This window comes from Telopea speciosissima, chromosome 6, assembly GCF_018873765.1.
Source record: "Telopea speciosissima isolate NSW1024214 ecotype Mountain lineage chromosome 6, Tspe_v1, whole genome shotgun sequence".
Lineage (NCBI taxonomy): Eukaryota > Viridiplantae > Streptophyta > Magnoliopsida > Proteales > Proteaceae > Telopea > Telopea speciosissima.
Window position 1 is genome coordinate 67,464,739 of NC_057921.1, and position 14,911 is coordinate 67,479,649.

Sequence of the window (14,911 nt, forward strand, 5' to 3'; positions counted from 1 at the left end):
TTATATTATTTTAATGAGTCTTAGTGCTGCTGGAGCAATGAATTGAAAGGAAATTAAGAAGAAACAGAGAAGTTGAGTCAAAGGTGAGGGATCCATGACTATGTGCTATGATACAATGTATGTATGTTGTGTGAGGGAAGCATGGGTATGAATTGTATGATGTGATGTGTTTATTGAATGACGTTTGATTTATATATTGTTATATGAATGAATGTCATGGGAATGCTTAAAGTGTTTACTAAATAATTTTGGATGTTGTATGAAGTATGACATGAGATGTTTATATGAAATGATATACATATGGTTTATGAATGTGACATGAAAACTGATATATGACATGCAATGAAATATGTTTGAGAATGATTTCACATGTTATGCCAGGAGAAAGTAACGAATGATTATGAAATGAAAAGGGTAATGAAGAGATGGAAGTAAATGCATGAAAGAGAAGTATGTATGTATGTATGTATGTATGGTTAATTGTAATTTTGTAAAACATCCTTGTGGCTACTGTCACCTTTCTAGTAGGGGTTATGCATTGATGAGGGCCTTATGCTGAATAGAACCACGTCCGCCACAGGGCTCTGGTCGACTAGAACAAGGTGTAGAAGTAGTCTACAATGAACTTGAGCTGGTCCTCCCGCAGAGCTACGGTGCCTAGACACATGTGAGTAGACATGTCTAGTATTATGTTTATAGATGAGGTTTCCTCACCCAAGGCTCCGGTGCCTAGATATATGGGAGTAGAGTCTGTATATATTAGTATGATGCTTATTAGACGAGGGTTCCTCCCCCAAGGCTCCGGTGCCTGGATACATAGGAGTAGAGTCTATATATATTAGTATGATGCTTATTAGATGAGGATTCCTCCCCCAAGGCTCCGGTGCCTGTACACATGGGAGTAGAGTCCATCTAAATAGTATGATGTTTATTAGATGAGGGTTCCTCCCCCAGGGCTCTGGTGCCTGGATACATGGGAGTAGCGCTCGTCTATAATGCTCACCATTCATCCTCCCCAGGGCTGCTACGAGTAGACATGTAAAATAATGATACGAAGTCGACTACTACCTTCAACAGATTGTGCACTACGGCAGTTCACTAAATGGCCAAGACTTGACATAACTAATTAAGGAATGAATTTCTATGGATTGTCATTTATGTCTTGTATCCACTATCCATTATTGTATCTTTGAATGTTTGTGTGTATAAAATCATGCGTACCTCATTAGGCGTAAGTTCACCCCATATATGTTGATATTTTTCAGATGAGGAGGCTTGAACAACTCTAGTGTATGTGAGTTGAGAACCCAAGGTTATGGCTCAAAAGACATTCCGTGATGTTAAGAACAATTGACTTTTTGAATTGTAAATAACACTTTGGTATGTTTGATTCAGATTTTTGGACACGCATAAATATAGCTATTTGCCCCCAATGCATAAATTAACTCGTAAAATATAACTTAACCTTTATGCTTCCGTTGTGTTGTATGCGATATTAGGACTTTTGCTACTATTTTTACATGTTTATTTGTGACCTTTTGGGTCATCGCTTGCGAGAGCAGTGCCTAGAACCCTGTCTGGGTTCGGGATGTTACATCTTCTGTCTTCCTTCCTCCACTATCAAGTCATTGGAATCCCGTATGGCTTTTTTTCTCTGGAAAGGTAAAGAATCTTCCAGATTTCTCCATCCCATCAGCTGGACTTCCGTCTACCTACCCAAAGAAGAGGGAGGTTTAGGGCTTCGTCGTATCAAAGATTTGAATTCAGCTAGTATCATAAAGTTGATTCGGAAGATTGCTTCTAAAAGGCGTAGTATTTGGGTTGATTGGATTCACTAAAGGCCTTGCTGCAATGACTCCATTTGGACAGTCTTAGTCCCTTCCAATGCTTCTTGGATTTGGAAGATTGCTTCATAGACAATCTATGGTTGCTGATACTATTATTGATAATGTTTGGGACCCTCCGGCCTCTCTTCACCCAGTGCTTAACAATGTGTGGAATGCTTTGCCTTCCATCCATAGAAGACACTCAGGAGGGGTGATCGAATTATATGGACCACTACTACTTCCGGTTCCTTCAATTCTAAAGCAGCCTGGAATCTCATTTGTGCTAGTGGCCCTTAGCCCCTCTGGAGGAATCTTCTTTGGTTCAAGCATCATATCCCTCGTCACTATTTCATAGTTTGGCGAGTCTTCTCAAATTGCCTTCCAATGCAGTCCTTTCCTCGTCACAGGCAGATTCAGGTCTCTCACTCTCTCCTTTGTGCTGCCTCTGTGGGAATGCTGTAGAAGATATTGACCATCTTTACATCGCCTGCCGCATCTCCTTATCCATTTGGGAAGGCAGCCTAGCTAAATGCTGCCCCAGTAGGATGAGAGTTCTCCCTTTTGCAAGGAAATGGATGTGGGTGGACATGACTTTTGCCGGTTCTTCTATATGTGACACAATTGGAAAGTTGGCCTTTTGTGTTGTTAACAATCATATCCAGATGGAGAGCAATATCAAGAAATGGACCACCAACTCTCAGTCGCACAGTCAGATTTGGGATGCCATTTCTTTGGATATTAAGGCCAAGCTTTCAACTGTCTCCTCTGTTTGTTCTGACTTCCCCAAGTAACAAGCATATTGTTGTGTCCTAGAGCCTCCCCTCCCCTGTTTGAGGATCTGGGTTGTTTGTGCATTTTTGTATTTTCTTTTCTTTCTCCCTTTAGGGTCTTCTGTAGTCCTCGTTCTCTTTGGTAATGAATTCTTTATTCACCCAAAAAAACACTTTAAATACCATAGTGAAATCACCCAATTCATGCGCTTTATTGATGGTCATGTTACGAGCTGCATCCAACACTTACCCCAAAATGGTTTCCAAGCAAACACATACATTAGATAAACTCCAAAAGTTCCGTATGAAAATTCTTACATAGATTATTCTGACACAAATCACATAGAACAATTACCTTTTGTGCTCCAATGCAAAAGAGAAACACATATGAGGTGGTCCACTTGAACTAAATAATTTAGTTAGTGATACCTGAGCTTCTAGGCGTTGTATAAGCAACAATAAATATGACCTCATCAAGAAACTATTCATAAATACCATCAACATTAAAGAGAAGCACATACGAGACACCCCACTTGAATGAAATAGTATAATTAGTGATACTTGGATCTTATTGCCTGTGCATAATTGTCAAGAAAAGGACCTCATAGTCATTGATAATCATTCATACAGGTCAGGAACATCAGCAACACAATGGTGGAAGCAATTTAAGTGTGAGGGGACATCACAGTCATTGATAATCATTCTCCCCCAGCTGTGGACTCCGTTGGAATGCGATTGAGGATTCTAACCATCTTTTCTATGCTTGCCCTTTATCCTCCTCTATATGGAAAGGCATCCTTGCAAAATGCTGGCCAATAAATCGTAGGATTCTTCCTTTTGATAGAGAATGGATTTTGGTTGACATGACTTTTGGTGGCAACTCCCTCTGCGACACGGTCGGAAAATTGGCTTTTGTGCAATCATCAATCATATTTGGATGGAACGTAATATCCAGAAATGGACTACCAAATCTCGTTCTCATCAACAGATTTGGGATTCTATTTCCTTCGAAATTAAGGCTAAACTTAGTTCGGCCTTTCCCTCCACTTGTATTGATACCCCAAGGAACAGACTTATTGTTGTATCCTGGGGTCTTTCTTCTATCTCCCTTTGAGCTTCTGACTCCCTTGTTTGAGTCTAATGGCTCTTTTGTTATTTTGTTTTTTCTTCTTCTCTCCCTCCTAATTTGAGGTCTGTCGTATTTCTTTTTTCCTTTTTGGTAATGAATTTTTTATTCACCAAAAAAAAAAGGAGTAAATACTAACAAAAAATAAACAATGAAGAAAATTAATGTTAGCATTATTAGGAGTTCTTTTTTCTTTAGTTCAAGCTGGATCTTCTTTCTTTACTTATTTGTATAATTCAGCTTGAGGGGGAGTGTTGGAATATGTACTCCAGAATACCGTGGGGGTATTCTGGTCTATTTGGGGTAGTTTTATTCTTCTTATATTATTAAGTTTATGTCGGCTATGAAGGTTTTAGTCCCACATCGCCTAGTTTAGTCTCTTTGTAATTTCCCCTCTAGAGGGACTTACTTATCAATGAAACAACATTCTAAGCTATTATTTTCTCTCCTTCTCTCTTTCTAACCCACGATTCTGCCAACATGGTATCAGAGCTAGTCTGATCTAGGTTAGAAAAAGAGAAAAAAAAACCCTACTCCATCTCTTCAATCGACTTCCCCCTTCTTCTCCCTTCCTCGGCTTCTCCTTCTTCTGTTTTTCTTCTTCTCAACCTTGTAAAGGGGCAGCACTAATGAGGTAAACACAGCATATCAATGATTTAGCTGCTGCCCCCCTCCCTTTCTACCTTTTCTATTAAAAAAAATTCTGTTCGAAATCTGTTGGAGCCATACCTGGTCGATATTGGAGCTTTCCAGAATTTTTTGGAGATCTGATTTTTACCTAATGAAGACTGATCCTCCATTGTTGGAGCCTTCTGTGCACCCTTTTCCAGCACCCATTTACCCTATTCCATTGTCTTCCTTCCCTTTTTTTCTTTCTCTCCATCTTTTATTAACTTTTCCAGCCCCCATTACCCAAATCGATCTCAACTTGTGATTTTAGGGTTTCCCTTTTCAGATGCAGCTGATTTTTTGGGGGTGATTCCCTACCACTACAAGCCCTACTCGACCTAATTTTGGACCCTTTCTAATGGCTGGATTTGTTTCTACAGCAAAATTTCCTTAACCTGCTAATTTGGTTACTTGCTAAAAACCCTAACTTTCAGGTTTTTGTTTTTGCTAATTTTTTGAGGGCTGATCACTTCAACTACAAGGACCACTCGACCTCAGTATTAGCCTCTTTCCAAGTGTTTGAAGACCCCTAACCCCAATCGATCCTCCTTTTCATGGTTTTACAAAACCCTGACACATATCGATTTTAGGATTAGGTTGCTTGCTGCTGCTAGAGTTTTTTGGAGGTGTTTCTACCATCAAGAGGGACATTCCACTTCAACTATTCATGGTTTGAAGAAGTTCTATTACACAAGATAGCTGCTGCCCTATTTTTTCTGCAATTTTTTGTGTTTCTCCCTCTTGAAGATCAAGTCTCAAACACAAATAGAGATTGGTTATTCGTATTGGAGATCCGTTCAAGCCGCAGAGGACAGCATCTATTCAAATACATCATCAATCTTTGCCAAGTCATAATCAATTTTTTTGAAGCCTCCTTCCCTACAATCGATCTCAACTTTCAGGGTATTTTACAAAACCCTGACTTTAATCGATCTTAGGGGAAGGGATGTCCTCTCTTGCTGATTTTTTTAGGAGAGTTTTATAACCATCAGAGGAGTATGCAACCCATATTTCAGCATCATTCATCAGTTATATTTGGATAAAAATTCAGGTTCATTCTTATGGCTAGGTTTCTCCAATTATCAACCTTTTTTTTACTTATTCCTATGTGATTGGCTGCTTCAACTACCTATGGATCTGTTGGGTTATTTATCTTATATTTGCTAGTTCTATTGAGCTTTACTACATATACTGTTGGTTTATTGATTGGCTTCTGTAAGCATGACTGGTTGACATGTTACTGCTGCCTCTATGAGGACTACTGCTGCCCTGTTATTGAGACTGAGTATCCTACTATTGGAGATCGAATTTCTTTCACTATTGAAGACTCGAATCTACTACCCTGGAGATCAGCTTATTTGGGATTACAACAGTGTGTTCCAAGGTTATTGGTTGCAACTACGAACCTATTTAGTTATGTGAAGCTTTTCTGGTTCATATCCGGCTTACTTTGAGAGCTTGATCCTAGCATGTTCACTAATTCAGATCTAATCCAAGTTTTTTGTTGAAGTTTTTTACATCAATTGCTGTCCAGATATCTTCGTCAGTTCTATTTAGCATGTGAGAGTTTATAGTTTGGAATTTTGCACACTGGTTCTTCCTTGTGTGAAGATCGATCAAGTTTTTGAAGAATGGTGCCTTCTCCTTCTACAAATTAGACCTGTTTTTTTATAATTCAGATCTGATCATTGGAGATTGGTGTTTTGAAATTAGTTTGATCGATTGAAAAAGGTTTTAGATTACTGTGTTGCTTTGTCCATGGTTCATTATCCCATTGCTCTTTTCACTTCACCACCTCCCAAAACATACCTTTGGCATATACCCATAACTACTTTGGATGATAATGGTATTCTCTAATTTGCCATTTCTTCATTTTCCATTACGCTTAGCACCACTTGGAAAATTCTGGAATATTATGTTTTACCCTATCTCTTACATCATCTTTGTTATATCCATGTACACTACACGTGAGGGGGGGATTATGTACAGTACACCTGCAGACATTGTAGAAGCAAAACTTGCAGGAACACTTGGTGTAAAACATAGAAGATTAGAGTTTCCACCATTGCCATTGGGTATCTACTTTGTTATTGGGTTGACTTTGCCGTAAGGGGGAGATTGAAGTATTAAAGCATTGAAGATGTTTGGTTATTGCCTGCCTATATGAGGTTCTACAATTGGGTTGATTTTTTCCGCTGCTTGATCTTTTCTGCTGCTTTATTCAATTGCTCGCTATCCTAGTTACTTATCTTCAAGATTATCATTAAGAGATTCATCACTGGACAGCACTAGAAGATTGGTGAAAGCAGCCTTTTTTGGAAGACATTCCAGTCCCTGTTTGCTGATCAAGTCTACCCAAGTTTTGAAGATCTATTTTTTCAAGTTCTAGAAGGTTTATTTGGGAGCTGCATTCATATAACAAGATGGATTCTGCTGCAACTTAGTTTTTTCCCATTTTGTTCAAGTTGGGCATTAATACCTTGTATGCGCCAACTTGAGGGGGAGTGTTAGCATTATTAGGAGTTCTTTTTTCTTTAGTTCAAACTGGATCTTCTTTCTTTACTTATTTGTATAATCCAGCTTGAGGGGGAGTGTTGGAATATGTACTCCAGAATACCGTGGGGGTATTCTGGTCTTTTTGGGGTAGTTTTATTCTTCCTATATTATTAAGTTCATGTCGGCTATGTGGGTTTTAGTCCCACATCACCTAGTTTAGTCTCTTTGTAATTTTCCCTCTATTTATAGAGGTGCTTACCTATCAATGAAACAACATTCTAAGCTATTATTCTCTCCTTCTCTCTTTCTAACCCATGATTCTGCCAACAATTAATAAGCACAAATTCTAATACTGTTTGCTGATAAAATACTACCGAACACAAGTAATTTCGAACTTCAATTGAAGGAGGGAAGGAACAGAGAGAGTACAGCCTGAGAAAATTTCTTTACCAAATAAAACTGAGAAAAAAGAACTGGTTGTAATAGTTGGGAGATACCTGGAGAACTGATTGTGAGAAAAGAATTGAGACAGCAGATTTCAATATTTTCCAAGGATTACTCCCACAAGACTCGCTTGTTGCAGGTCTCCATATGTCACTAAGTGATCTCCTAGATAAGAAGATTGGCCTGGAAAATAATTCATCTATGGATTAGTCATTTGTTATGCAAAACAATTTATCGCCTACATCACATCCAGCTTTCAAAAGGAATTGAAAATAAACCTAGAAGGGAACAAAAGGAAATTTGAAATGACATACATATACTAGTGCTCTGTTTCAGAGCTGTCTTAAAAAAGAATCAAACTTCTCCACTTCTCTAAGCATTTCAAAGGGAGCACTTATTCCTCATTGCTCCATTGTGACCAAATGGTCACGGATTCGAGTTTGGAAACAGCCTCTTTGTGAAAGCAAGGGTAAGGCTGCGTATATTATGACCCTCCCCAAACCCTGCAATGGCAGGAGCCTCGGGTACTGGGTACGCGCTGAGAGATACTTTTGCCAGCAATGAAAGCGGATTGGTTTGCACTCACTAAGGAGTCAACCACCAGTTGAAACCGGTTAGCAAGGATCTTTGCAATGAATTTGTACAAATGCTTGCATACAGAGATGAATCAGAAATCTAATATGGAGGAGGCTCCTTCTCTAAGGAATAAGGCAAGGAAAGTGTGGTTAACCCCTTTGATTTGGCTAGGGTTGAAGAAAAAGCTCAAGAGCCGGAATCCAAATTCTTTCTTATCAAGGAAGAGGTCTCTATTATTAGATATGGTGTTTCCTCCATTGATGAATATAATTCTTTTCAGGAGAGATCTTGGGTCTTCAAGAAAAAGGGCTTTTTGAGTAAGGCATGAAGTCTACCAACTTTAAAATTGTAATAATTAAGTAAACTCAGGGTTTTAAGTATCGGTAGGTATCGTATCGTGTCACCTAATACGTATTAGTATCAATAGGTATCGATACGATACGATATTTTCAAAAACCAAGTTTGTATAAACCGATATAGTCTGACATGGGTTCGATGCAGGTAAGATATGCCTCCCTTAAACCTACAAAACAGAAAGAGTGTCACACCCATGGAAGAAGAACTCGACCGAAACCTGTCGAAACCACCAAGTTAACTCGGGTTCGCAGATTTCCGAGACGAGTTTAAGGGTGATTTTAAAAAATCTAGGGTTTCGATCGAAATTCGATGGTTTCGACCGAGATATTGGTAATTTTGCAAGTTTCAACACTTTTACCAATCAAAACTTGGGGAAACCTGGCTCGAAACCAGTACAGATACTTAAGTATGCCAGTAACTAGGACAAACACTTATTTATGCCTAATACTAAAGTATATTTTATTTACTTAAGATATTATTCATAAATAAGCAAATACATCGCTCTTTGAATCCAATAAAAATAGCTAAAAAATAAAATTCCAAAAGGAAAAAAAGTCAACCCCCCAATTCAAGAACAAAAACTGGATTTTTGGCGGTAGGTGCAATATGCAACTTTCTAATGCGGGGGTTTTTCTCAAATCTAAAAATTTCATAAATCTTAATATGGTAAAACATTGCTAAAAACCAAAAGTGTGGTAAAATATTCATTTGTTTTCATGTCCAAAAAAATATTTTCATTCAAAGCGATTTTGATAGCATTCGCGTACACCAAATTAAGTTTGACCTGTACATAACTCCTTCAATATAAACCAGATTTAAGCAATCTTGTACTTGTTGGAAAGCTATCAAAACAAAGCTTTCTAACAAATCCAAGATTGCTTAAATCTTATTTATATTGAAGGTGTTATGTTCCGGTCAAACCTTATTCGATACCATGTCCAAGAACAATATACAGTATCAAACTTGGATCAAAACCACAAGTATTATTTTTAGTGTTCTCTATGTGAAACTAATACATGGATTGCATTTAAAATGTCAAAAATAGGCAGCACAACAAGAATCAGGGCAAAAAAACAACTTCTGGGCCTCGAAACCAAGGTTCGACTTAGCTTGGAGAAAGTTCCAGGTTTTGACCGAGATATGGTCGAAACCGAGATGAACTCGGTTTCTGGCTGGTCCAAACCTAAGTTTTAGAACCTTGGTCACACCCTAACCCCCACCCTATAGTTTTGGTATGACTAGGACAACACCTGTCAGCCTAAACCACCACCAAGATCTCGATGCAGTGGCTTGAATCACAATCATCTCAATATAAAATCACATGTACATCAAAGTGTAGAAAGAACACATTTACAACAAAAGCAAATGTAAAATCAAGAGTGCGGAAGCGTTTTATCAACAAATAAAAGGGTCCAAAAGTCTAAGTGGTAGATACTAATGTATATTACATTTTATCCCAAAAGATTAAGTTAAAAGCTATAAACAACAATAATGTTACAGAAGTATACAATGAAATGATAAACTAAAAGAACAAAGATGAAACCCCAATGGCACAGTCCTTGAGCGTACACCAACATCAAAGTCCTAGGTCACCGGCTCCGAACGATTCACATTAAGAAGAAGCACCATCAAAACATCGCCTGCATGCATCTAAAAAGGTTGCGCAACGAGGGGTAAGCTCCACTGAATCCAATGAGGGGATGGGGATGCACACACACACAACAATTTCAAATAGTCCATCATGCATGTAATTATTAACCAATTTTCCACCTAACACACAACTAAGTCACTAAGTATATGCTAGTGTAACAACTCGGGAGACATTATGGATCACTTATCTTATCACCACAGTGAAACCTCAATTGTTACCTAGGATCCTGCACCGATCGAAGCCCCAGGCCACCCAGAAGCAGACCCCAATAACCAATGGTCATCCCTGACCTGACCTCTCTCACACTCCACATACAACAGGGAATCCTGATCACCCAACACCTAAACCCCTATTGGTAAGGGTCGGAGCATAGGGAACAAAACCCTAACCGCAGTTACAGTACATGAAACCTATTGTCTCGAGAGGTATTCCGGGTGCATCAACATCCCATTCCATCTAGTACCTGGATACCAGCACGACACGGTGTATACAAACCAATATGACAAGCACTAGCAATTTATATCATAGGGTCCCGATTCCGATATAACCCGACACCGAAACCCAACATGCATAGTTATCTTCAAAACCACATCACATAAACATTAACAAAATTCACAAGTAATAGATATAAGATGCAAGATGCAACATGCTTGATCAATGATGCCATTAAGAATAATATTATATATAAATACAATCCCAGACAATCAACCCAAATCCACTCACCTAGCATTGTATCTAGGTTGAAGATCTCCGAAGTTCCAACTCTCGTTCGTGACCCAAGGCGCCTCACCATGTGATTTATTTGTAGCCTAACATCGGGAGAAAAAAATGTGTCAAAAGGTGTATAAAAGATGCCTCAAAGATCCCTCAAATCTGCCCAAGAAATTCAGTTCTAGGCAAAGGTGGTTGAAGTGGTGGTTGCAACTGCCTCTGCACACATACACTCACAGACTTACTAGGACAGCAACAACTCACATTCCCACGTACACATACACGCACACGCAACATAAACACAAGTAATGGCATTGCCCTCCTCTTCTCCATATCATTTTCTTCTTTTCTTTTCCTTTTTCTTTTTCTCATCTTTCTTACTTTTCTTTCCTTCTTACTTATCTTTTGAGTTGGTAGCTATGGCTGAGGCCACTTGGACCTCAACCAAGCACCCAAACACCGCCAACACACACTTACACACACACAAATATAAGCTCAACACTTGGACATTACCACAAACACCTGGGCTGCAACATACACACACCACTACCTTCCACCTCTTCGCCCTTTCTTTTCTTTCCTTTCCATAGCTATCAAGGCGTCGCCTAGGCGGCGCCATGGCATCCAGGCGGTTTTAGAGGGTCTAGGCGGTTGGACGCTTTAGTGTGTAACAGAAAGGCGAGCGCCTTGGACAGCAAGGCGTCGCCTTAAGCGCCTTTTCTTCTGGGCGGTCGCCTTAGACCCTTTTTTTGGTTTACTTTTGTTTTTTAATTTTTTTTATGTTTTAATAAGATATTCTAATTGGAAATATCTCATTGGGGGTGTATTTTTAGTTCCATGCTCTGAGAAGCATGGAATCATAAGTAAAAAGTTAAAACTTAAAATTAAAAAAAAAAAACAAAACCTAAAAAGTAACTTATCAAATCGAATTCCTTCACAATCCAAAATTGAAAGAACAGGAGAGAATGGCCTCCCCCTCCCACAACCCTGTTCATTCTCCTGGCCCCTCCTCCCCTGCCTCCCATCCCCCCTCCACTGCCCCTTGGTCTTCCCTCTTTAATCCTATCTCTGCTTCATGCCCTGATAGCCTTCCCCTACACTTTGTTTCCCCTGCCTTGGATGGTTAGACCAAGGTAGCCGTTTGCCCTGCTGCAGTTCTGGATTTTAAAGTTAAACTCTGGGAGAATAGCCTGGTGGGAAATTTCGTTGGCTCTCGTCCACCTTTCCATATTGTCAAGGCATCCCTCTCCAAGCAGTGGAGACCTCAAGGATCCCTGGATGTTTCTATGCTTGACAATGGCTTCTTCCTCTTTAAGTTCTCCTCTGACACAGACAAGCTTCGAGCCTTAGAAGCTGGCCCCTGGCTGATAGGTAAGAAGCCAATTTTTCTCCGACAGTGGCATCCTCACCTCCACTCCGGCGTCGGACCTTTCTACGATTCCACTTTGGATCTCTTTGCACTGGACTGCCGCTTCATTACTGGTGCACTGATGGACTCAGTTCCCTGGGCTCTGTCTTGGGCAAACCTTTATTTTCCGATGTGAGGACAAGGTGCAAGGACCGGCTGGCTTATGCCAGACTCTGTGTGGAAGTGTCTGCGCATGATGATCTTCCCACTTTCATCACGGTCAAAGAAGGAGATGACTACTCCTTCGAGCAAGAAATTCACTACAACTGGAAACCACCCCATTGTTTGGTCTGCAAAATCTTTGGCCACGACTCCAAGTTTTGCTCCCCTCCTCCGGTCGAGCCCTCTGCCGCTTCGGATCTGCGTTGCTTTGCACAGGGTGTCAAAGGTCCTTTGCGGAGGGTGTCTCTCATCCGCCGCTTGTCGAGTTGATCCCTCTCGCACCAAAGCTCTCTCCGTCATCGTCGCAGTCCAGGGGTAGAAGAAGGCACAGATCTGGTCACCGGAACCCTCTTCAGAGCTCCCAAACTCCGGCGATGCAGAAGGAAGGTACCGTTGATCAGGTTGCTTTGACTCAGAACAGGTTCAGCCTTTCGGCTGATGGCGACAACACAGAAGCTCTTGATTACCCCGAAAAGCTCCACTTTGATGTCTTGCCTCACAGCAGGTTCAGGATGTCAGAAGCCCTTGACTCTGAAATTCCCATCTCCAGCTCTCCCACAGACCTGCCATCGCTGCCAACCCTGGAAAGCCTTCCTTTGCTGTCTTCTGCTTCCTCGTCTTTATCTCGAGCCTCATCCCTCCTTGGGCTTTTAGAGATAAACACCTCGTCGAGCTTCCTTCTGCGTCATCCTTGGGGCCCCTCCGGTGATGTCATTGCTTTGGGCGATTGTGCGATGTCCTTGTTGGCCCGGCCCATTCAAACTTAAAACCTTCGGTTCTTGGTCCAGCCACTGCTTCAACCCATCACTTATCCCCCCTGCCCTCGGGTCAGGTTTGCCCTTCTACCCATCCCTGGCCCAAAACCCAGTTTCTTCATCCCCTTCACCCGGCACACCTGCTGTTTTACCCCATTGCACCTCCTGCAATTCCTCTCGCCTCTGCTCCTACAAACGGAGGCATCGAAGTGCTACCAGATCTCGATCGATCATGGCTAGACTCCTGGAGTCCCCCCTGCCCCTTCTCCCCTTTCCTCAATGAACCAAGGCCTGATTTGGAATTCTCGAGGCCTAAACTCTGCCTCGAAACAAGCCACTGTTCGCTCCAAAGTTCGCTCCTCTCGCTTTGTCTTCTGCTGTCTCCTTGAAACTCATATCAAGGAGCAAAATTCTGCAAATATCCTCTTGTCCATCGCCCCTGGCTGGTCCCTCCTTTCTAACTATTCCTCCCATCCAAATGGCCGTATCTGGGTCATTTGGGATCCTAGAAAAATTTCCATCTCCCTTCTTTCGTCTTCCTCCCAATTTCTCCACCTTAAATTCTCTCGATCCTTGGCCTTGACTCCTTTCTCTTACTGCCATTTATGCTCTCAATTGCCCCATCCAAAGATCTCTTCTCGGGATGACTGCGTGCCAGCCGGCGGAGATTGGTGTTCTTCCTTGGGGCCTGGGGGTGACTTCAATGTCATCCGCTTGATCATGAAAAACAAGGTGGCAATCATCTCGACTTGGAGGCTATGAACAGTTTCAACTCTTGTATTGATGACATTGGGGTCAATGATCTTCGGTGGACAGGCTTTCCCCTTACTTGGAGCAACAAAAGATCTGGATGCCACCGTATCAGTTGCACGCTAGACCGAGTCTTAGTCAACGTAGCCTGGCTCACCTCCTTCCCTTCCTCCCAGGCTTCTTTTGATAATCCAGGCATTTCTGACCATTCCCCTATATCCCTTCCCATCCAGCCTTACATCTCCTTTGGCCCCAAACCCTTCAAGTATTTTGACATGTGGTCTTCTCACTCAACCTTCCTTCCCACGGTTATGAATGCTTGGTCTAAACTTGTGCTGGCTTTCTCCTCGCCCCTTATAGCCTTCTCCAGAAAACTCCGTAACGTGAAGGAAGCTCTCAAGCTTTGGAATAGAAGCACCTTTGGGGATATCTCTCTCCAAGTTACTGAGTGCAAAGAGAGATTGGCCACTGTTCAGATTCAGCTGCAGGCAGATTTGCACAATGTTCCTTTGGCTGAAGCCGAGAAGACTATTACTGCTGAGCTTACTTCTTTGCTCTCACAGGAAGAGAGCTTCCTCAAGCAAAAGTCCAGGATCAAATGGCTTGATTTGGGGGATTCAAATACTGCTTTCTTCCATCATTCTTTCAAGGCCAATGTCAATGCAAACTCCATCACTCAACTCACTTCCAATGATGGTTCTCTTGCTACAACTGTCAAGGATATAAAGGACCTAGCTGTTCAGCACTTCAAGGGCATCTTCAATGCCCCCTCGACGGGAGATACTCCTCTGCCCAGCCCTTTACTCAACAAGTTCCTTCCTCCCAGTCATATAGATATCCTTAGCTCCATCCCCAAAGAAGATGAGATCTTGGCAGCTATTCATTCCCTTAAAGTGTCTGGTGCTCCTGGACCAGATGGCTTTAGCATGGGGTTCTTCCTCTCGACCTGGGACATCATCAAATTGGATCTCATTGCAGCCATTGAAAGTTTCTTCTACAATCCCAGCCAGATCAATGGGGTCAACCATACTTTCTTGTGCCTCATCCCCAAGAAGGATGGTGCTTCGGCTATGAATGACTTCAGGCCCATAGCCTTATGCAATATCCTTTATAAATTTATTGCTAAGATCCTAGCCAGAAGACTCAAGACTGTTGTGGATCTGTTGGTCAGTGACAACCAATCTGCTTTCATCCCAGGAAGAAACATCTC

General features: G+C 41.4%; 1 protein-coding gene across 3 annotated transcripts in view; it reads right to left on the reverse strand.

Moving 5' to 3' along the window:
• Positions 1–14,911, reverse strand: part of LOC122666133 — a 107,033-nt gene that overhangs the window by 45,998 nt on the left and 46,124 nt on the right. For all 3 annotated transcript variants that reach the window (XM_043862259.1, XM_043862258.1, XM_043862256.1), the window contains one exon: positions 7,385–7,514. In XM_043862259.1, coding sequence (XP_043718194.1) covers positions 7,385–7,514 — 130 coding nt within the window. The remainder of the gene's footprint in view (positions 1–7,384; positions 7,515–14,911) is intronic.